We start from the raw sequence: 22,278 nt of genomic DNA on the forward strand, positions 1-22,278 counted from the left end.
CATTAACAGCACCACTTGTTCCAGGAGTTTTCTTCACAAGATCCTCATGCAACTGCCTTGCCTTCTCACAGATAATCGACTCCACAACACTATGTCCCACTAAATGGTTTTCCTTAATCCACAATAACAATAACTTTTCCATATCTTCCATTATTGGTGACCTTTGTTTTGTAATCACATTTACTCCTTTCACAACATCAGCTTCCTGATTTGTTCTTTCTTTGCCAGAATGGAAGTGATGGTAGATTTATTGTTCCCATACATCCTGGCAAGTTCCAGCACCCTCACACCACTCATATTTTTCAATAACTTCTCGCTTAAATTCCATGGTGTTTCTCACTTTCTTTGCCACAGGAACTTTACTAGGAACTTTCTTTGGAGCCATGGTTACTTATTTCACAGTTGCACTGACAAAAAACAACCAAAAACAATGAAAAATAAGTGAAATGTTTGGATGAATGAGCAGAAGCTTCTTCACACACCAAGAGACAAAGTGCATCCAACATGGCTGATAAATGAAATAACGGCCGATAACTGGTAGCCGAAAAACCAGCCTATAACCGAGTTGGCCGATAACAGGAACAGCCGATAACTGGGGGTCCGCTGTATACACAATTAACATATGACAACTCTTCAACTAGTGTTAGCCCAAATAAAGCTTACTATATTTTTGTTTATTTCTTATTGTATATAATAATCTTGAGTTATCAGTTCTTTAAATTTCAGGTAATGATTTCTTCTGAAAAGTGCTGAAGAAATAGATTTCACCCAGTTCTAAGATATGAGTCACAAGGATCCTGATTTCACTACTTCCCTACTGGTAAAATGTGTTTTAAGATTCTGTGAACTGTGGCTAGCATTTTATTTCTTGTTGATTTTATGCATTATCTCTTTGGAATTTTTCTTCATTTTCAAAAAACTGAAGAGATGGGTTGTCACTCGTAATATCTTTTAGTTTAACTAGAATTCTAGGACAAAGCACCATTTTCCCCATATTGTATGTTCTTCAGTTTTTGCAACACAAATTATTTTCAGAGTGCAGTTTTCAGGAAAATAATGTACAGTGAACCCTTGATATGATGGACCTCAGTGTAACAATTTTAACCCTTAAATGGTCCAAACGTATATATACGTTTTTTCAATATCTGAAAGTATGTAAAAAATGTAAATCTTTTTTTTTTTTTTTTTTTACATGTGAAAATGTGTAAAAAAACTTTTATCTACATTTTTTTTTGTTATATTTGAAAATATGTAAAAAAAAGTAGATCTACTTTTGTAGCACTACGAATTTGAACGTCGATCTGTTTGGACCGTTTAAGGGTTAAAATTATGGGTACTATACATATTTGTAAATTGTGTGTACAGTAGTGTATTAGGTATAAAGTGCATTTTTCTGCTATTTTTTACATTATGTTTGTTACATTATGTAACAAACACTTGAACAATCCCTTATTAGTCTGTTATATCTTGGGATTACTGCATTGTAAAGGGGTTTACCATATGCCAGATCAACCAGGCTGTGATGGATATGTGGGGCAGTGGGCCTCCAGCAGCAACAGCCTGGTTGACCAGGCGAGCACCAGACAAGCCTGGCCCATGGCCGGGCTCAGAGAGTAGATATACTCTCGAAATTCTTCAAAGGTAAGGTATATCAAAGGTATGTAGTGTATATGCGTATATTCCATATTGCCAATTTACAATATGATTATGGTGAAATAGTAATGCAGAGGAACAGTGTTAATTCCTTTTCTTATTGCAGGCTGGTGGAATTGCAGGATTGTCAACAGATGTTGCACTCTTTCCCCTTGATACTCTGAAGACTCGTCTACAAAGTAAGGCAGGTTTTAGGGCCTCGGGAGGATTTCGTGGAATTTATTTTGGATTAGGACCTGCTGCTGTTGCCTCGGCACCTGGTGGTTTGTACAAAGATAATTTGTGTAATAGTACAGTAAAGCCTCTCCTCAGTTAACGACAGAGTTCCGTTCCTGAGACCATGCCGTTAAATTCGTTGCTAAGTGAGGAGCATACTATAATGGTAGTGAGTTTGTGTCCACCATCTTCGATAATATTTTAATGTTGGTGACATTGCACCATTTATAACATTTCTAGTACAGTGGACCCCCACTTTACGATCAGCTCCCAATGCGACCAATTATGTAAGTGTATTTATGTAAGTGCGTTTGTACGTGTATGTTTGGGGGTCTGAAATGGACTAATCTAATTCTCAATATTCCTTATGGAAACAAATTCGTTCAGTAATGGCACCTGAACATACTTCTGGAATGAAATAATATCGTAAACCGGGGGTCCACTGTATTTTTAAATGTTTATACAGCAGTGTACTGTATATTGAAATAAACAGAATAGAGGAAATCAGCTCTAATATACATTATTTAAGTATGATTACTGGTCAGAGAGCACGTCTTAAATCTGAGGCATCGGTAAACGAGTACATCGCTAAGTGAGGAGAGGCTATATACTGGATGCAAAGAGGGGAATGTATCAGAATCCTGTGGTGTCAACACTGTAGTTTGAGTGTGAGACATGGTCTCTGAATGTTGCAGTTGAGGAGGAGACTAGAAGTAGTTAGTGAGGGATTAGTGGGAATGATTGATGGCATTTTTTTTTTTTTTTTTTTTTTTTTTTTTTTTGGGTTACCCTGCCATGGTGTCTGATGTATAACAATCATGTATAACTCCAGGCTAATATTAACTCTCCACACATGCATAAAATAAACATGTGCAAAATATGAATGCAGTTAGTGAAAAAAAAATAGCCAAGAAAAACTATTGAAAGTAATTTTTGTTTTACATGATGGGAGGAGGGCTGGTGTCTTTTTTCTGTCTCATAAACACAGAAGATAACAGGTATATCTTGCTACTTTTACTTATACTTAGGTCACACTAAACATGCATGTACATATTTATGTATGCACACTCATGTGAGTTTTCTTTGATTTTTATCTTAATAGTTCTTGGTCTTATTACTTTTCCTTTCATATCCATGGGGAAGTGGAATAAGAATCTTTCCTCCGTAAGCCATGCATGTTGTGAAAGTCATCTAAAATGCTGGGAGCAATGGGCAAGTAACCTCTTTTCTCATACAGCTTACTAAAAATAAGAAGAAGAAAGGAGGGACAGTTGTCGCCATTGCCCAATGGTGATAGGAGCAACTCTCATTGCTGAGGTCCAGGGAATAAACCCTGGACTTTAATAAAAAAAAAAGGAATTTCTGTGTTTTTGGGACCTGACAAGCTGTTGGAGTGTGAGCAGGGTAATATTTTGTGAAGGGATTCAAGGAAACTGGTTAGCTGGACTTGAGTCCTGGAGGTGAGAAATACAATGCCTGCACTTTAAAGGAGGGGTTTGGGATATTGGATGTTTGGAGTGACATTTAAACTGTCGTATCTGGGTGCCTCTGCAAGGACAGTGATTGTATGAATGATGGTGAAAGTGTTGAATGATGTTGAAAGTTTTTTCTTTCTTTTGGGTTTTTCTTTCTTTTTGGGTCACCCTGCCTTGGTGGGAAAAATTGCAGTGATCATAACTGCAGATCAGTATTCATTCATAAGTCATTTATTGGTTCTAGAGTGCCAGTTGCGTATTATACATTGTAAGCTGGAACAGCATAACACAAGGACCTGCTGTACCTGTAGTTTATTAAAATTTAGTAAAAATAATAAACATGTTTTATAAAAGTATTACTATCAATAATTATTGAAAGCACCACACTTACTGAAATTTATTGTCTTTCAGCGGCATTGTTTTTTTGCACCTATGAGAGCACAAAGAAAATATTAGGAGTCCATGTATTGAGTAATTACCAACCTGTGGTTCATATGACAGCAGCTTGTATGGGAGAAGTTGTAAGTAAAGTTTATTTCATTATTCAAATTAACTCTATGCTATACTTAACTGAAGTTTTCTAAGGATGCTTATTGCTATTATTATTATTATTATTATTATTATTATTATTATTATTATTATTATTATTATTATTATTATTATTATTATTATTATTATTATTATTATTATTATTTGTTTAACACATTGGCCATCTCCTAATAAAGCAGAGTGACTTAAAATCATAGGAAACATATTTACCATCATTCATTCAAATAATTGTTTTTCTAGAAGTGAGTAGACATCACAATTCAAACAACCCTTTGAACTGCAACACCCCTACTCTTTCAGAATGTATTGACTGTACTTTCCACTTCCAGGATTCTAGTCTGGCTACCTGCTTACCTAACCCTTTCAGGGTCTGTGCCATAGTTCTACAACTTTGAGTTGAGGGTCCAAACCGTAGATCAACGCCATGAGCTCGGCTCACTCTGATAAGCTGTGAGCAGTAAAGTTGGGCCTAGATATGAGAGAATACATCTCTGTGGTATGTGTGCACCACATAAAACAAATCCTGCAGCACACAGTGTATAATGAGAGAAAAAAACTGAGACTGTAATTTTTTATTAAACAGCGACTTTACAGTGTTTTTTCGTATGTTTTTTATAGTTGCATTTGTGATTTCTTAGTCTCATTTGATAGAATGTAAGATATATTACAGAAATAGAGATGATTTTGATTGGTTTTAGCACTGGAAATGGCTTGAAACTGAGCTCAAAGTAGCGGAAATGTTAAATTTTTGCTGATGTTCAAGAGTAAACAATTGGCCTCACACGTCTAATACATGCCTGCTGGTGGGTCTAATATACGTTCACAAATGTGATGATATTATTTCTACAATTATTACAATACTGCATAACAGTAAATCTTCTGTTGTTTGATTTGAATAAAAATTCATTATGTGAATAAAAAATCAAAATGGAATTCATTTGTAAAGCCAGAAAATGTAACCAATGAACAGAGGAAATGTTAATTTAGTGCCAGGAATGCCTGCATTGTTTATCCTGGATCCTATTTTGAAATTGGAATATTTTGAACTTTCTGTTAAATTGGCCAAATTGCCAATTTCCAGTCACTTTATTTTGTAATTGAAACAGTTGACTTGGCAATTTCATGTGCTCAGTCGATAGAATGGAAGTATTACTGGTGAAATAGCTAGGAATTTGGTTGACTGGAATAATGTAATTGGCCTAAAATGGGAGGCAAAGTTGGCAAAATCACTGATGCATAAAAATCGCTGACACATCAAAATTGGCGAGAGCATAATTTCATCAATTTTCCATAAAATTTTGTACTTTTTATTTTATTGCCTTCAGAAAAAGATTCTCTACCATTTCATAAGAAAAAAATAACAAAATAATTCTTTGAAAATTCTTGGACCCTGGTGCACACTTTGAAATTTGGCCTCTGGACCCTGAAAGGGTTAAATCCTTCATAAATGTTACCTTACTAACACTCTATCAGCACATCATGCCATAAAAAACATTTATATCCATTCATTCTGATCTAACATGCTCATGCAAGCCTGCTGGATGCTCAGTTTCCTAGCACTCAAAACTTCCTTTATCCTCACTCTCTCTAAAACAACCCCTACCATTCCTTCCCTTCACTCCAGAATTGTACACCCTTTTGGTCATCCTGTTTTGTTCCATCCTCTTTAAATGCCCAAACCACCTGAAGGAAGGCGGGGTAGGGGTCGTCCTCGAAAAGGTTGGAGGGAGGGGGTAAAGGAAGTTTTGTGGGCGAGGGGCTTTGACTTCCAGCAAGCGTGCGTGAGCGTGTTAGATAGGAGTGAATGGAGATGAATGGTATTTGGGACCTGACGAACTGTTGGAGTGTGAGCAGGGTAATATTTAGTGAAGGGATTCAGGGAAACTGGTTATTTTTATATAGCCGGACTTGAGTCCTGGAAATGGGAGGGGTTTGGAATACTGGCAGTTTGGAGGGATATGTTGTGTATCTTTATACATATATGCTTCTAAACTGTTGTATTCTGAGCACCTCTGCAAAAACAGTGATCATGTGTGAGTGAGGTGAAAGTGTTGAATGATGATGAAAGTATTTTCTTTTTGGGGATTTTCTTTCTTTTTGGGTCACCCTGCCTCGGTGGGAGATGGCTACTTGTTAAAAAAAAAAAAAATACATTGTCTTTTAATTTCTGTGTGCCTAATTTTCTGCATAATATTTACTCCACACATTGCTCCCAAACATAACGTCTCTACTGCTTCCAGCCCCTTTTTTTTCTGCATCATGTGAAGCCCATTCCTCAGACTCATAAATGTTATGGTATCACTATACTCTTGTACCTTCCCCTTTTTTGCCTCCATTGATAAACATCTTTATTTCCATAGATACCTCAACACACCACCTACCTTTTTCCTCTTTATTCTATGGTTAATTTTGTCTCATAGACCCATCTGCCAACATGTCCACCCCAGGATATCTGAATACATTCATGTCTTCCATATTTCCTCCCATGAATCTGATAACCAGCCTTCCATTACCTAGACTTTTGTTATCCTCATCGCCTTGCTCTTTTTTATGGTCACCTTTAATCTGGTTTTACATACCCTCCCAAATTTGTCCATCGAATTTTGCAACCTCTCCTCAGAATCTCCCAAAGGAACTGTGTCATCGGCAAAGAGCAACTGCGATTAACTCCCACTTTGTACTGGAGTCTTGATCCTTTAACCCTTTCAGGGTTGGTGCCGTACTAGTACGGCTTGCATGCCAGGGTTGGTGCCGTACTAGTACGCATAAATTCTGGTGCCTTCCAATCTAGCGAGAGAAAGCTGGTAGGCCTACATATGAAAGAATGGGTCTGTGTGGTCAGTGTGCACAGTATAAAAAAAATCCTGCAGCACACAGTGCATAATGAGAAAAAAAAAAAAGACCGTGTTTTTGCTGTAAAACAGCGACTTTGCAGTGTATTTTTGTATGCTATTTATGGTTATATTCTAGTTCTCCTGGTCTCATTTTATAGAATGGAAGACATATTACAGAAAGTGAGATGATTTTGATTGGTTTCACAGTGAAAAGTACCTTGAAATTGAGCTCAAAGTAGCAGAAATGTTCGATTTTTGCCAAAGTTCAAAAGTAAACAAATCATGCCACGCATCCAATACACGTCAACTGGGGAGTCTAATATTCTTTCACAAGTGCACTGATATTATTTATACCATTTCTACACTAATGCAGTAGTCTGCATAACAGTAAATCTTCTATATTTTTTTGTGAGAATAAAAATTCAAAGTGGAAAGCAAAAGAAATGTAAGAGAGGCCTGGGGATGTGACTAATGAACAGAAAATATGTTATTTTAGTGCCAGGAATGTCTGTCTTGTTTATTCTGGACCCTAATTGGAAATTGGCATCTTTTGAAATTTGTGTGAAATTGGCAAAAATTGCCAATTTCTGACCACTTTATTGGATAGTTGAAATCGGTAAATGGGTGGTTTCTTGTACTCATTCGATAGAAAAAATGGAGTTCTAGCGAAATAGTTATGATTTTTGTCGACTAGTACATTGGAATTGGCTGAAAATAGGGCTCAAAGTGGGCGAAATCGCCGATGCGTAAACATTGTCGAGACCGCTAACTTCATGAGAGCATAATTCCGTAAGTTTTCCATCAAATTTCATACTTTTGGTGTCATTATGTTCGGGGAAAGACTCTCTATCATTTCATAAGTTTTTTTTTTTTTTTTTTTTTTTTTTTTTTTTTTTTTTTTTTTTTTTTTTTTTTAAATTTGGTGACCCTGAGAACAAGTTTAGGGCCTGCCGACCCTGAAAGGGTTAAAGCCTTCACTTCTTTGCAGCACACGAGCATCTACTTCCTTTACAACCTTCCCAATAAATATATTAGTCAGCCATGGTGACATCCCATATTTCTAAGGCTTAGTTTTACTGGAAAATATCCCCCTTCTCTCCTTCATAAGGTTGGTACCCTACCCGGAGCCTCATTATCCACATAAAAACTCTTTATTGCTTGTAGTTACCTGCTACTTATTCCATATATTTTCATCAGCTGCCACATTGCTTCCTTATCTGCCCTATTATAGGCCTTTTCTAAATCCCTATTATTACTTGTGCATTTTAATTTTTATTTGGGGTGGCTTTGAGGAGGCTAATGGAAATTGTGGGGTTGAAGCTCTCCCAAGTCACCCCTCGACACCATCATTGTGTATGTATTATTTGTGGGTGACTGGGAGCTGTTGTCATATAGAACGTTGAATGACCTGTCAGTTCATAAATTCCATAATCCTTGCTCTCCAGTACTTGTGAAATTCTTTGCTTAATTGTGAGTGTGATTGTGTCCATGTTTCCTGAAAGTTTGTTTTAGCCTGTGAGTTAGTTGTGAGTACATATGAATTGTTTTACTTCATTTAGCCCTAGTTGATTGATTTTTGTTCCCAGAAATCTGTAAACTCAGCATTTCCTTCCAGTCACAGTGGTGGGCAATGTTATCATCATAACATATATTCATACTGAATTTTTTGTGATTACAGGCTCAGTGATTTTTTTCAGGAAATAAATTGTCTGAACCATCCCACTCCCGCCCCTGGTCATTATTGCTTCCCTTAACCTGTTGTATGATCACTGAATATACATGTAAGTGTAACATGAGGCTAATAAGCTACTGGATGGATCTCTCGTGAAACGAAACTTTAGTTTTGAAACATATATTACAAGTGATACTAAGATGTGTCATTGTGAAGATTATAACAAAGCATGAATCATAGTGTATGTAAATGTATATCTGTTATGTATACAAAACATTAACACCTTTCCGCTTTTGTATGTTTCAGGTATCGTCTGTAGTCAGGGTGCCATTGGAGCTGGCCAAGCAGAGAAGACAGGCACAGCTATATCAGTCTTCCATCAAAGTTTTTCAAGATATTTTAAAGAATGAAGGATTCAGGGGCTTATTTCGTGGATATTTCAGTACTGTTGCAAGAGAGATTCCATTCTCAGTTATTCAGTTTCCTTTGTGGGAGATACTGAAGAAATGGTGGTCACAAAGACAAGGATATTATGTAGATTCATGGCAAGCATCCCTTTGTGGAGCATTTGCAGGTCAGTGGACTTTAAGAACATGAGAATTAAAAGTACAGGCAGGCCCCGCTTTACAGCATTTTGCTAATACACAGGCTGTCAATTATACCCATTCTTCATTTATTCAGACTTCCTATAATAAATATTTTCACCACTCACTATAAGCTAAGGATGAAAATATTTTAAGGTAAGTAATGTGTGTACTATACAGGCATTTTTTTAGGCTTAACTATATTGCTCACTTAATATATAATACTGTAAACATGTTATCAGGCTTTTATGTTAATTTGAAAGTGAAAAAAGCTACGATTCACTTTACAGCGATTTTCACTACAGCGGTAGCCTGGAACCTAACCGGTTGTATAAGCAGGGCTCTCCTGTACTTTACTATAAATCTAGATTAGGAGACAAACCCTAACTATTATTGATGGCTCTTTTTTTTTTTACCCTGCCTTCACACTAGTGGCACATAATGGTTTGCTCCATTTTCTTTATCTTATCACCCTTTCAACAAATACTCTTTTTCTTGTGGTTTGCATTATAATTTTTGTGTGCCTTACTGTGTTTTTATGTTTCATCCTCTCTACTCTCACTTGTGTGCCTGCTGAGGACATTCCTCAGTTTTGAGGCATGCACCCAACTTGAAGGGTCATTTCATGAAAAGATATTCAAATACAAAATGTCTAGGGCTATACTAAATATGTATCCTTGTTCAATATCTTCTGTTGAAAGCTTAGTACATTTGAAAGAATAGCTTTATCTAGATTTTATTACAAAACCTTAAGGTAGTTTGGAACTCTGCTGATCAATCATTATGGGGGATAAAACTAAAGTTTAAGTATGGGTATTATTTTTATTAACACACTGGCCGATTCCTACCAAGGTAGGGTGGCCCGAAAAAGAAAAACTTTCACCATCATTCACTCCATCACTGTCTTGCCAGAAGAGTGCTTTACACTACAGTTTTTAAACTGCAACATTAACACCCCTCCTTCAGAGTGCAGGCACTGTACTTCCCATCTCCAGGACTCAAGTCCGGCCTGCCGATTTCCCTGAATCCCTTCATAAATGTTACTTTGCTCACACTCCAACAGCACGTCAAGTATTAAAAACCATTTGTCTCAATTCACTCCTATCAAACACGCTCACGCATGCCTGCTGGAAGTCCAAGCCCCTCGCACACAAAACCTCCTTTACCCCCTCCCTCCAACCTTTCCTAGGCCGACCCCTACCCCGCCTTCCTTCCACTACAGACTGATACAATCTTGAAGTCATTCTGTTTTGCTCCATTCTCTCTACATGTCCAAACCACCTCAACAACCCTTCCTCAGCCCTCTGGACAACAGTTTTGGTAATCCTGCACCTCCTCCTAACTTCCAAACTATGAATTCTCTGCATTATATTCACACCACACATTGCCCTCAGACATGACATCTCCACTGCCTCCAGCCTTCTCCTCGCTGCAACATTCATCACCCATGCTTCACGCCCATATAAGAGTGTTGGTAAAACTATACTCTCATACATTCCCCTCTTTGCCTCCAAGGACAAAGTTCTTTGTCTGCACCGCTCACCCTTTTCCCCTCATCAATTCTATGATTCACCTCATCTTTCATAGACCCATCCACTGAAACGTCCACTCCCAAATATCTGAATACATTCACCTCCTCCATACTCTCTCCCTCCAATCTGATATCCAATCTTTCATCACCTAATCTTTTTGTTATCCTCATAACCTTACTCTTTCCAGTATTCACTTTTAATTTTCTTCTTTTGCATACCCTACCAAATTCATCCACCAACCTCTGCAACTTCTCTTCAGAATCTCCCAAGAGCACAGTGTCATCAGCATAGAGCAACTGTGACAACTCCCACTTTATGTGTGATATGGGTATGGGTATATTCAATAAATGTCAATAATTGAATTATGCACAGTTCTTCAAGCAGTAACAGTCTTCAACTTAAGTATTTTTCAGTAATAAGAAATGCATTTGTAATCTGGGCAAATGATAAGAAAGAGATGATTGTGGATATTATGAATGAGAAGAAGGTGCATGTCCTGGCTTTAAGTGAAACAAAGCTGAAGGGGGTAGGAGAGTTTCAGAGGGGAGAAATAAATGAGATTAGGTCAGGGGGTTCAAATAGAGTTAGAGCTAAAGAAGGAGTAGCAATAATGTTGAAGGATAAGTTATGGCAGGAAAAGAAGGAATATAAATGTATAAATTCAAGAATTATGTGGAGTAAAATAAGGGTTGGATGTGAAAAGTGGGTTACAGTAAGTGTTTATGCACCTGGAGAAGAGAGAAGTATAGAGGAGAGAGAGAGAGATTTTGGGAAATGTTGAGTGAGTGTGTGGGGAGTTTTGAACCTGGTGAAAGAGTACTTGTGGTTGGGGATCTCAATGATAAAGTGGGTAAAATGTTGTGGAGGGAGCAATAAGTAAATTTGGGGTGCCAGGGGTAAATGAAAATGGAGAGCCTTTAATTGAGCTATGTGTAGAAAGAGGTTTGGTAATAAGTAATACATATTTTATGAAAAACAGGATAAATAAGTATACAAGGTATGATATAGAACGTAATGAAAGTAGTTTGTTAGATTATGTATTGGTGGATAAAAGATTGATTGGTAGGCTTCAGGATGTACATGTTTCTAGAGGGGCAACTGATATATCGGATCATTATTTAGTCGTAGCTACAGTTAGAGTAAGAGGTAGATGGGACAAAAGGAAAATGGCAACAGCAAGTAAGAGAGAGGTGAAAGTGTATACACTAAGGGAGGAGGAAGTTAGGGTGAGATATAAGCAACTATTGGCAGAAAGGTGGACTGATGCAAGTATGAGTAGTGGGGAGGTTGAAGAGGGTTGGAATAGTTTTAAAAAATGCAGTATTAGAATGTGGGGCAGAAGTTTGTAGTTATAGGAGGGTGGGTGCAAGAGGAAAGAGGAGTGATTGGTGGAATGATGAAGTAAAGGGTGTGATAAAAGAGGTTTTTATAAAGCAGAAGTGTTGTAAGAAGAGCAGAGTATATGGAGAGTAAAACAAAGGTGAAGAGAGTGGTGAGAGAGTGCAAAAGGAGAGCAGATGATAGAGTGGGAAAGGAACTTTCAAGAAATTTTGATGAAAAAAAAAATTTTTTTTTGAGTGAGATAAACAAATTTAGAAAACCTGGGGAATGAATGGATTTGTCAGTTAAAAACAGAGTAGAGGAGTTAGTAGATGGGGTGATGGAGGTATTGGGTAGATGGCAGGAATATTTTGAGGTACTTTTAAATGTTGATGAAGAAAGGTTGGCAGTAATTTCATGCACTGGCCAGGGAGGTATAACATCTTTTAGGTGTGAAGAAGAGCAGGATGTGAGTGAGGGGCAGGTGCATGAAGCATTATGTAGAATGAAAGGGGGTAAAGCAGCTGGAACTGACAGGATCATGACAGAAATGTTGAAAGCAGGGGGAAATATAGAGTAGGAGTGGTTGGTATTTATGTTTAATAAATGTATTAATAAATGTATTTAATAAATGTATTAATAAATGTTATTTTCATATAGTCGGACTTGAGTCCTGGAAATGGGAAGTACAATGCCTGCACTTTAAAGGAGGGGTTTGGGATATTGGCAGTTTGGAGGGATATGTTGTGTATCTTTATACGTATATGCTTCTAAACTGTTGTATTCTGGGCACCTCTGCAAAAGCAGTGATAATGTGTGAGTGTGGTGAAAGTGTTGAATGATGATGAAAGTATTTTCTTTTTGGGGATTTTCTTTCTTTTTTGGGTCACCCTGCCTCGGTGGGAGACGACCGACTTGTTGAAAAAAAAAAAAAATGTATGAAAGAGGGGAGGGTACCTAGAGATTGGCAGAGAGCATGTATAGTTCTTTTATATAAAGGGAAGTGGAACAAAAGAGATTGTAAAAATTATAGGGTAATAAGTTTACTAACTGTATCAGGAAAAGTGTACTGTAGGGTTATTATTGAAAGAATTAGAGGTAAAACAGAGAGTAGGACTGCAGATGAGCAAGGAGGCTTGAGAGTGGGTAGGGGATGTGTAGATCAAGTGTTTACATTGAAGCATATATGTGAACAGTATTTAGATAAAGGTAGGGAAGTTTTTATTGCATTTATGGATTTAAAAAAGGCATATGATATAGTGAATAGGGGAGTAATGTGGCAGATGTTACAAGTGTATGGAATAGGTAGTAAGTTACTAAATACTGTAAAGAGTTTTTATGAGGATAGTGAGGCTCAGGTTAGGGTGTTTAGGAGAGAGGGAGATAACTTCCTGGTAAAAGTAGGTGTTAGACAGGGATGAGTAATGTCACCATGGTTGTGTAATATATTTATAGATGGGGTTGTGAAGGAGGTCAATGCTAGGGTGTTGGGGAGAGGGGTGGAATTAAATTATGGGGAATCAAGTACAAAATGGAGTTGACACAGTTACTTTTTGCTGATGATACTGTGCTTATGGGAGATTCTAAAGAAAAGTTGCAAAGGTTAGTGGACAAGTTTGGGAGGGTGTGTGAAGGTAGAAAGTTGAAAGTGAACATGGATAAGAGTAAGGTGATGAGGGTATCAAACGATTTAGATAAAAATTAGATATCACATTGGAGAGAGGGAGTATGGAAGAAGTGAATGTTTTCAGATACACGTACCATCCGATTTACAACCTGCTCGACATACGACTACACGACTTACGACCATGTTTTGTATGCCAAATTTCTGGGAAATAAACAACTGTTTGTGTTGTATGCAGTGTTTATCCTAAACCTTACAGTAAAAAGGACAGTACTAACAGCATAAAAAAGTAAAGTAAAAAATTAAATACCAGAATAAAACAATAAAATAAAGAAAGGAATGTATGAAAGTATAGTACTAATAATCTTATATGGGTGTGAAGCTTGGGTTGTAAATGCTGCAACGAGGAGGCGGTTGGAGGCAGTGGAGATGTCCTGTCTAAGGGCAATGTGTGGTGTAAATATTATGCAGAGAATTCGGAGTGTGGAAATTAGGAGAAGGTGTGGAGTTAATAAAAGTATTAGTCAGAGGGCTGAGGAAGGGTTGTTGAGGTGGTTTGGTCATTTAGAGAGAATGGATCAAAGTAGAATGACATGGAGAATGTATAAATCTGTAGGGGGAGGAAAGGGGGTAGGGGTCATCTTCAAAAAGGCTGGAGGGAGCAGGTAAAGGAGGTTTTGTGGGCAAGGGGCTTGGACTTTCAGCAAGCATGCATGATTGTGTTATAGGAGTGAATGGAGACGAATGATTTTTGGGACCTGACGAGGTGTTGGAGTGTGAGCAGGGTAATATTTAGTGAAGGGATTCAGGAAAACCAGTTATTTTTATATAGCCAGACTTAAGTACTGGAAATGGGAAGTACAATGCCTGCATTTTAAAGGAAAGGTTTGGTATATATATTAGCAGTTTGGAGGGATGTGTTATATGCTATCTTTATATATGCTTATAAACTGTTGTATCTGGGCACCTCTGCAAAGACAGTTATTATGGTTTCCCTGAATCTCTTAACTAAATATTACCCTGATGGACCCAATTTCAAAGCAGTCTGCTTTGAAATTGGGTCCATCATTTTAAAACACCCTGTATAATAGTGTTCACTTGTCTTGCAGGTGGATTCTCTGCAGCTTTGACAACACCGCTGGATGTTGCGAAAACTAGAATTATGTTGGCAGAGCGAACTGACAGTTTAGCTAAAGGGAGCATAACCAGTGCAATGAAAGTAGTGTACAAACAGCATGGCATTCCAGGGTAAATATATAATAATTAAATTTATTATTAGAAACTTGACATTGGTCAGTCTTCATTTCAGCTTATTTTTGTGATCAACTTTAAGAGGTCCTAGTCTCTCAGCTCAGCTCAGCTCAAGGCAAGACTTTCCTGATGGCCATTTGATTAACCAGGCTGTTGCTGCCTACAGCTCATAAAACTATAACAAGCTGACTGGCCACGCACCTCCAATAGGATTTTGTCTAGTTCTCATACCTGAATTTCTGCTTGTATTATTGAGAAACAAGTGCTAAACCCATATGGGTCATGCAGCATTGCTTTGCTGGTTGTAGAAGGTTGAACCTCGAATCATGTTCTATAATTGCACTTATGGCACCCATACTCTTCACTGGGAGGTTATTCTACACTCCTTCTGTATGTTACTCAAGTTATTTCAGTTTACAGATCAGATACTGTACCTGATATCTGGGTATTTTTTTTTTTTTTGTGTGTATGTTATTAGGCATCTCTTGTGCTCATTCCAGAGAATACATTCTAGGAAGTTCCAGTAATTTAGATGTGTTACTGATTTTATCATAAATAAAAGATGTTTATTGTTTAGATCTCTGGTTTAACCCTTTGAGGGTCGACAGGCCCTCTCCGAAACTCGTTCTCAGGGTCGGCCAAATTTAAAAAAAAAAAAAAATTATTTTCTCTTATGAAAAGATAGAGAATCTTTTCCCGATCATAAAGACACCAAAAGTTTGAAATTTGATAGAAAACTTACGGAATTATGCTCTCGCAAAGTTAGCGGTCTCGGCGATGTTTACGCATCGGCGATTTTGCCCACTTTGAGCCCCATTTTCGGCCAATTTCACTGTACTAGTCGACAAAAACATGAATATTTCGCTAGAACTCCATTTTTTCTATCGAATGGATGCAAGAAACCACTCATTTATGAAATTCAACTATCCAGTACAGTGGTCAGAATTTAGCAATTTTGCCAATTTCACACAAATTTCAAAAGATGCCAATTTCGGAATAGGGTCCAGAATAAACAAGAAAGACATTCCTGGCACTAAAATGACATTTCCTCTAGTCATTAGTCATGTCTCAAGTCCCCTCTTATATTCTTTTGCTTTCCACTTTGAATTTTTATTTTCACAAAAAATATAAGATTTACTGTTATGCAGACTACTGCATTAGTGTAAAAAATGGTATAAATATTATTGGTGCACTTGTGAAAGAATATTAGACTCACCAGTTGACATGTATTGCACGCTTGGCACGATTTGTTTACTTTTGAAGTTTGGTAAAAATCGAACATTTCTGCTACTTTGAGCTCAATTTCAAGGCACCTTTCTTTGTAAAACCAGTCAAAATCATCTCAATTTCTGTAATATGTCTTCCATTCTATAAAATGAGACCAAGAAAACTAGAATACAACAATAAATACCATACGAAAATACACTGCAAAGTCGCTGATTTATTAAAAAAAAATGGTCAAAGTTTTTTTTTTCTCATTATGCACTGTGTGCTGCAGGATTTTTTTTAGACTGTGCACACTGACCACATAGACCCATTCTTTCATATGAAGGCCTACCAGCTTTCTTCCACTAGATTTGAGGCCGCTAGAATTTATGCGTACTAGTACGTCAAAAAACCCTACGAGTAAAACGTACTAGTACGACGAAAACCCTCAAAGGGTTAAAAGACTGTGAGCACAGAACAATACTGTATTCTAAATGAGAGCACAACTACTTTAAAATGTGCTATAACTAGTATTGAATCCCATGTTTTGGAAACTCTCATAAATGTAATGGTAAAATTTTTATTATTCATGGCAGTATATGACCTATATTTTAACCACTTTTTGTGATTTTAATAATAACTATATTTGTCCCCCTTTCCTTTATATAAAGGGAAGGGAGACAAAAGAGATTGTAAAAATTATAGAGGAATAAGTTTACTGAGTATACCAGGAAAAGTGTACGGAAGGGTTATTATTGAAAGAATTAGAGGTAAGACAGAATGTAGGATTGTGGATGAGCAAGGAGGTTTTAGAGTGGGTAGGGGATGTGTAGATCAAGTGTTTACATTGAAGCATATATGTGAACAGTATGTAGATAAAGGTAGGGAAGTTTTTATTGCATTTATGGATTTAGAAAAGGCATGTGATAGAGTGGATAGGGGAGCAATGTGGCAGATGTTACAAGTATATGGAATAGGTGGTAAGTTACTAAATGCTGTAAAGAGTTTTTATGAGGATAGTAAGTCTCAGATTAGGATGTGTAGAAGAGAGGGAGACTATTTCCCAGTAAAAGTAGGTCTTAGACAGGGATGTGTAATGTCACCATGGTTGTTTAATATACTGTATTTATAGATGGGGTTGTAAAGAAGTAAATGCTAGGGTGTTAGGGAGAGGGGTGGGAGTAAATTATGGGGAATCAAATACAAAATGGGAATTGACACAGTTACTTTTTGCTGATGATACTGTGCTTATGGGAGATTCTAAAGAAAAATTGCAAAGGTTTGTGGATGAGTTTGGGAGTGCATGTAAAGGTAGAAAGTTGAAAGTGAACATAGAAAAGAGTAAGGTGATGAGGGTATCAAATGATTTAGATAAAGAAAAATTGGATAACAAATTGGGGAGGAGGAGTATGGAAGAAATGAATGTTTTCAGATATTTGGGAGTTGACGTGTCAGCGGATGGATTTATGAAGGATGAGGTTAATCATAGAATTGATGAAGGAAAAAAGGGGAGTGGTGCATTGAGGTATATGTGGAGACAAAAAACGTTATCTTAGGAGGCAAAGAAGGGAATGTATGAAAGTATAGTAGTACCAACACTCTTATATGGTTGTGAAGCTTGGGTTGTAAATGCCACAGCGAGGAGGCAGTTGGAGGCAGTGGAGATGTCCTGTCTAAGGGCAATGTGTAGTGTGACTATTATGCAGAAAATTTGGAGTGTGGAAATTAGGAGTAGGTGTGGAGTTAATATAAGTATTAGTCAGAGGGCTGAAGAGGGGCTGTTGAGGTGGTTTGGTCATTTAGAGAGAATGGATCAAAGTAGAATGACTTGGAGAGCGTATAAATCTGTAGGAGAAGGAAGGCGGGGTAGGGGTCGTCCTTGAAAAGGTTGGAGGGATGGGGTAAAGGAGGTTTTGTGGGAGAGGGGCTTGGACTTCCAGCAAGCATGCATGAGCGTGTTAGATAGGAGTGAATGGAGATGAATGGTATTTGGGACCTGATGAGCTGTTGGAGTGTGAGCAGGGTAATATTTAGTGAAGGGATTCAGGGAAACTGGTTATTTTATATAACCAGACTTGAGTACTGGAAATGGGAAGTACAATGCCTGCACTTTAAAGGAGGGGTTTGGGATATTGGCAGTTTGGAGGAATATGTTGTGTATCTTTATACGTATATGATTCTAAACTGTTGTATTCTGAGCACCTCTGCAAAAACAGTGATTATGTGTGAGTGAGGTGAAAGTGTTGAATGATGATGAAAGTATTTTCTTTTTGGGGATTTTCTTTCTTTTTTGGGTCACCCTGCCTCAGTGGGAGATAGCTGACTTGTTGAAAAAAAAAAAATTAACAAGTATATAATGTAGCAATAACTATAATAATAGCTATAATTCACAAACAAATTCTAATATTTAGCTAGAATATTTGCATAAAAGTGCTAGTTAGAATTTGGTATGACTCTGATGGTTATTTTTTGTTGTGATTAGTTTAAACATTTCTTCTTCCTGTGCAGATACTTGTACCATATAGATTTTTTTTTTTTTTCAACACGACGGCCATCTCCCATCGAGGCAGGGTGACCCATAAAAAGAAACACTCTCACTGTCATTCACACAGTATCACTGTTTTTGCAGAGGTGCCAAGATCTGAGAGTTTAGATGTCACTCCAAACAGCCATTATTCCAAACCTCTCCTTTAAAGTGCTGGCATTGTACTTCCCACCTCCAGAACTCAAGTTTGGCTAACTGGTTTCCCTGAATCCCTTCACAAAATATTACCCTGCTCACACTCGAACAGCTCGTTTGGTCCCAAAAACCATTTGTCTCTATTCACTATTTAACACGCTCACACATGTCTACTGCATGTCCAGGCCTCTTGCACACAAAACCTCTTTTATCCCTTCCCTCCATCCATACATTTTTTGGTACTTTATCTTATGTGAAGGCTTAGAAATTTAAATTCATTTATTAAATTTTTATATAATTTATTCTGTATTCTATTTCTATATAATGTATTCTGAATTTCATTTGATTGTTGGTTGAGTTGTTTCCAAATACTGTAGTATTTGTAAATTGAGTGAAATTGTTATCATCCAAGTGTAGAGTTTTTAAAGTTCTTTGTATTGTCATTCAAGTGCAGCCGTTTTAATCATTGGTTTAAATTCTTGCATAGTATTTAAAAAGTTACTGATATACAAGGAGGAATAGGAGATGGCCTAGAATGCTGCAATGAGGATGCCAGCATTCATTAGTAAAGTAAATATGACATACTTATGTAATAGTGTCTTTTACTAAGGTAAGTTTGGATAAAGTACCATGCACAATCCAAGCCCATAGTAATGTGCTTTAATTTTGGGAGAAGATAATTCTGGTTAGCTGCATCAAAGACTTTTCATGGATCAATAAATACATAGTTCATGTTGATAATAATTCTTATACTACTGTAAAGTGCTGTGAGGTCTAAATCTGTCCTGGCAAGGATTATGTATAATCTACTTAGTTATATTTTCTTGTGTGGCATTAGTGCTACTGCTATCTTCCACCAAGGCAGGGTGACATGTCACAAGTATTTTGCCAGCAATCTGCTGCTTCATCTGTGAAGTGGGACCATACCTGAATTGTTGGAACTTCTGGGATCTCACTTGAATTTTAGCTCTTTCTCCGTTCATTACAGTACATTTGAGCCCCCAGATTTGTGGGCTTCCTAATTCTTGTACTTTGATTATCAAACTTTTTATTGAAGGGCCTCAAATTAATAGTTAAAATTATTTCTTTCTTCTTTCAACACACTGGCCGTATCCCACCGAGGCAGGGTGGCCCAAAAGGAAAAACGAAAGTTCCTCCTTTTACATTTAGTAATATATACAGGAGAAGGGGTTACTAACCCCTTGATCCCGGCATTTTAGTCGCCTCTTACAACATGCATGGCTTACAGAGGAAGAATTCTGTTCCACTTCCCCATGGAGGTAAGAGGAAATAAACAAGAACAAGAACTAGAAAGAAAATAGAAGAAAACCGAGAGGGGTGTGTGTATATATATGCTTGTACATGTATGTGTAGTGTGACCTAAGTGCAAGTAGAAGTACCAAGACATACCTGAAATCTTGCATGTTTACGAGACAGAAAAAAAGGACACCAGCAATCCTACCATCATGTAAAACAATTACAGGCTTTCGTTTCACACTCACTTGGCAGGACGGTAGTACCCCCCCAGGTGGTTGCTGTCTACCAACCTACTACCTTTTTAAAATTATTTATAGGTTTTAATTTAGATTAAAGAATTTGCCATTGTCTGTTTAGCTGAATTTTAAGAGTTCTTGCATAAGAAGAAGCACATACAGTGGTAAATAATGTACTGTATTATTGTTGTATTCATGAGAAAGCACCAAATGTGTATGGGTGGCAAATAGTATAAGTAATTGCAAGATCCTTCTGCACACAGTTATGAGAGTGGAGCATATAAATGTTTATTTACCTGTAATTAATGCAAGCTCTTATTTCATCTAGCTGTAAACAATTAAACTATAGCAGTCAGGTTTGATTCAAGAGGAGGAAGTTATTACAGTTGAGAATCCTTTATCTGAAGTGCTTGGGACTGAAAGTCTTTCAGATTTCAGATTTTGGAATATTTGTATATTTGCATCTATAAAATAGGACAGCATGGGGATGACCCAAGTCTGAACACTGTACTGTACAGGTACTGTACCAAAAAAACATGATCACCGCTTACAAAAAGAAGTTAAATGCAGGCCTAGACACAACAATTAAGCAGCATATGCTCACTCTAATGCCTCCATTTCATCAGTACATGATCGAGATCTACATTTGTCCCTCTATGCAATGTTTTTCTATTTTTCATTAACTTCTGTTCATTACTTTTAGCATAGAACTTCAGTAATTTGGCCTTCTCTTTTGTTAGGTGGTAGATAGTTGTTCCAGCACCAAACTCCTCAGTCAGACGCTTTGCATTTACACCGGTCAAGTTTTTCCAATAACTTGACTTTCTGTGATATAGATAAACATAAATGCTTCCTCTTTTTCTTTTCACTATTACCTATAGGTCTTTTTGACATTTTCAACAGTATCTTCACACCACAGAGCACAAAACATGCTGTAATCAGTGAGTAATTGCTGATAACCACAACTGAATGATCTATTTGTGGTATGTCAGGTCAACACTAAAAACTTTTGGATTTTGGAGGTTTTCGAATTTGGAATTTCGGATATTACAATCAAAACTAAGTGCTAAACCCACAAGGGTCAAGTATAGGATAGATTCAGTTACTCGAGTCAAGAATCTTCCAGCATCACCCCTCCCCTCCCCCTTGAAGGCTCTTGTGGCAGTAATATTGATAATTTGAGGACACCGTAAGCAAGGAAAAGCTTTATTTTATATGTTTCACCCATTTGACAGCTCAAATCAATATTTACTTGCTAGTAATATAGTAGAACATTTTAATTTAAAATGAGGTAGTAGGTTGGTAGACAGCAACCGCCCAGGGAGGTACTACCGTCCTGCCAAGTGAGTGTAAAACGGAATCCTGTAATTGTTTTACATGATGGTAGGATTACTGGTGTCTTTTTATCTGTCTCATAAGCATGCAAGGTTTCAGGTATGTCTTGCTACTTCTGCTTATACTTAAATCACACTACACATACATGTACAAGCATATATATACCCACCCCTCTGGGTTTTCTTCTATTTTCTTGCTAGTTCTTGTTCTTGTTTATTTCCTTTTACAGTGGAGCCCCGCTTTACGATCAGCTCCCAATGTGACCAATTATGTAAGTGTATTTATGTAAGTGCGTTTGTATGTGTATGTTTGGGGGTCTGAAATGGACTAATCTAATTCACAATATTCCTTATGGGAACAAATTCGGTCAGTACTGGCACATGAACATCTGGAATGAAATAATATCGTAAACCGGGGGTTCACTGTATCTCCATGGGGAAGTGGAACACAATTCTTCCTCCGTAAGCCATGTGTGTCGTAAGAGGCAACTAACATGCCGGGAGCAAGGCACTAATAACCCCTTCTCCTGTATACATTACTAAAATTAAAAAGAGAAACTTTTGTTTTTCCTTTTGGGCCACCTTGCTTTGGTGGGATACAGCTGGTTTGTTGAAAGAAGAAAGAATTTAATTTAACCCTTTCAGGGTCCGTCCCGTAGATCGATGGCTTCACGTTGAGTATCCAAACCGTAGATCTACGCCAAAATTCTAGCGCCGTCAAATTTAGGGTGAAAACGCTCATAGGCCTACATGTGAGAGAACGGGTCTGCATGGTGGGTGTGCGCCATAAACAAAAAATCTAGGCGCCCGCATAGCATTGTGAGAACGCCAGCTCAGTTACCCTTGTTCACCATG

General features: G+C 37.4%; 1 protein-coding gene across 10 annotated transcripts in view; it reads left to right on the plus strand.

Annotated features, from left to right (window-relative positions):
* The window catches only part of LOC128686121 (mitochondrial S-adenosylmethionine carrier protein), a 38,305-nt gene that overhangs the window by 12,083 nt on the left and 3,944 nt on the right, over positions 1-22,278 (plus strand). For 7 of the 10 annotated variants that reach the window (XM_070083327.1, XM_070083329.1, XM_070083326.1 and 4 more), the window contains exons 2-6: positions 727-820; positions 1,760-1,916; positions 3,756-3,865; positions 8,706-8,973; positions 14,569-14,707. In XM_070083327.1, coding sequence (XP_069939428.1) covers positions 782-820; positions 1,760-1,916; positions 3,756-3,865; positions 8,706-8,973; positions 14,569-14,707 — 713 coding nt within the window. In that variant the 5' untranslated portion in view covers positions 727-781. The remainder of the gene's footprint in view (positions 1-726; positions 821-1,759; positions 1,917-3,755; positions 3,866-8,705; positions 8,974-14,568; positions 14,708-22,278) is intronic. The other 3 variants (XM_070083334.1, XM_070083333.1, XM_070083325.1) reach the window with 3 other exon arrangements.

The sequence above is a fragment of the Cherax quadricarinatus genome, chromosome 9, assembly GCF_038502225.1.
Source record: "Cherax quadricarinatus isolate ZL_2023a chromosome 9, ASM3850222v1, whole genome shotgun sequence".
Taxonomy (NCBI): domain Eukaryota; kingdom Metazoa; phylum Arthropoda; class Malacostraca; order Decapoda; family Parastacidae; genus Cherax; species Cherax quadricarinatus.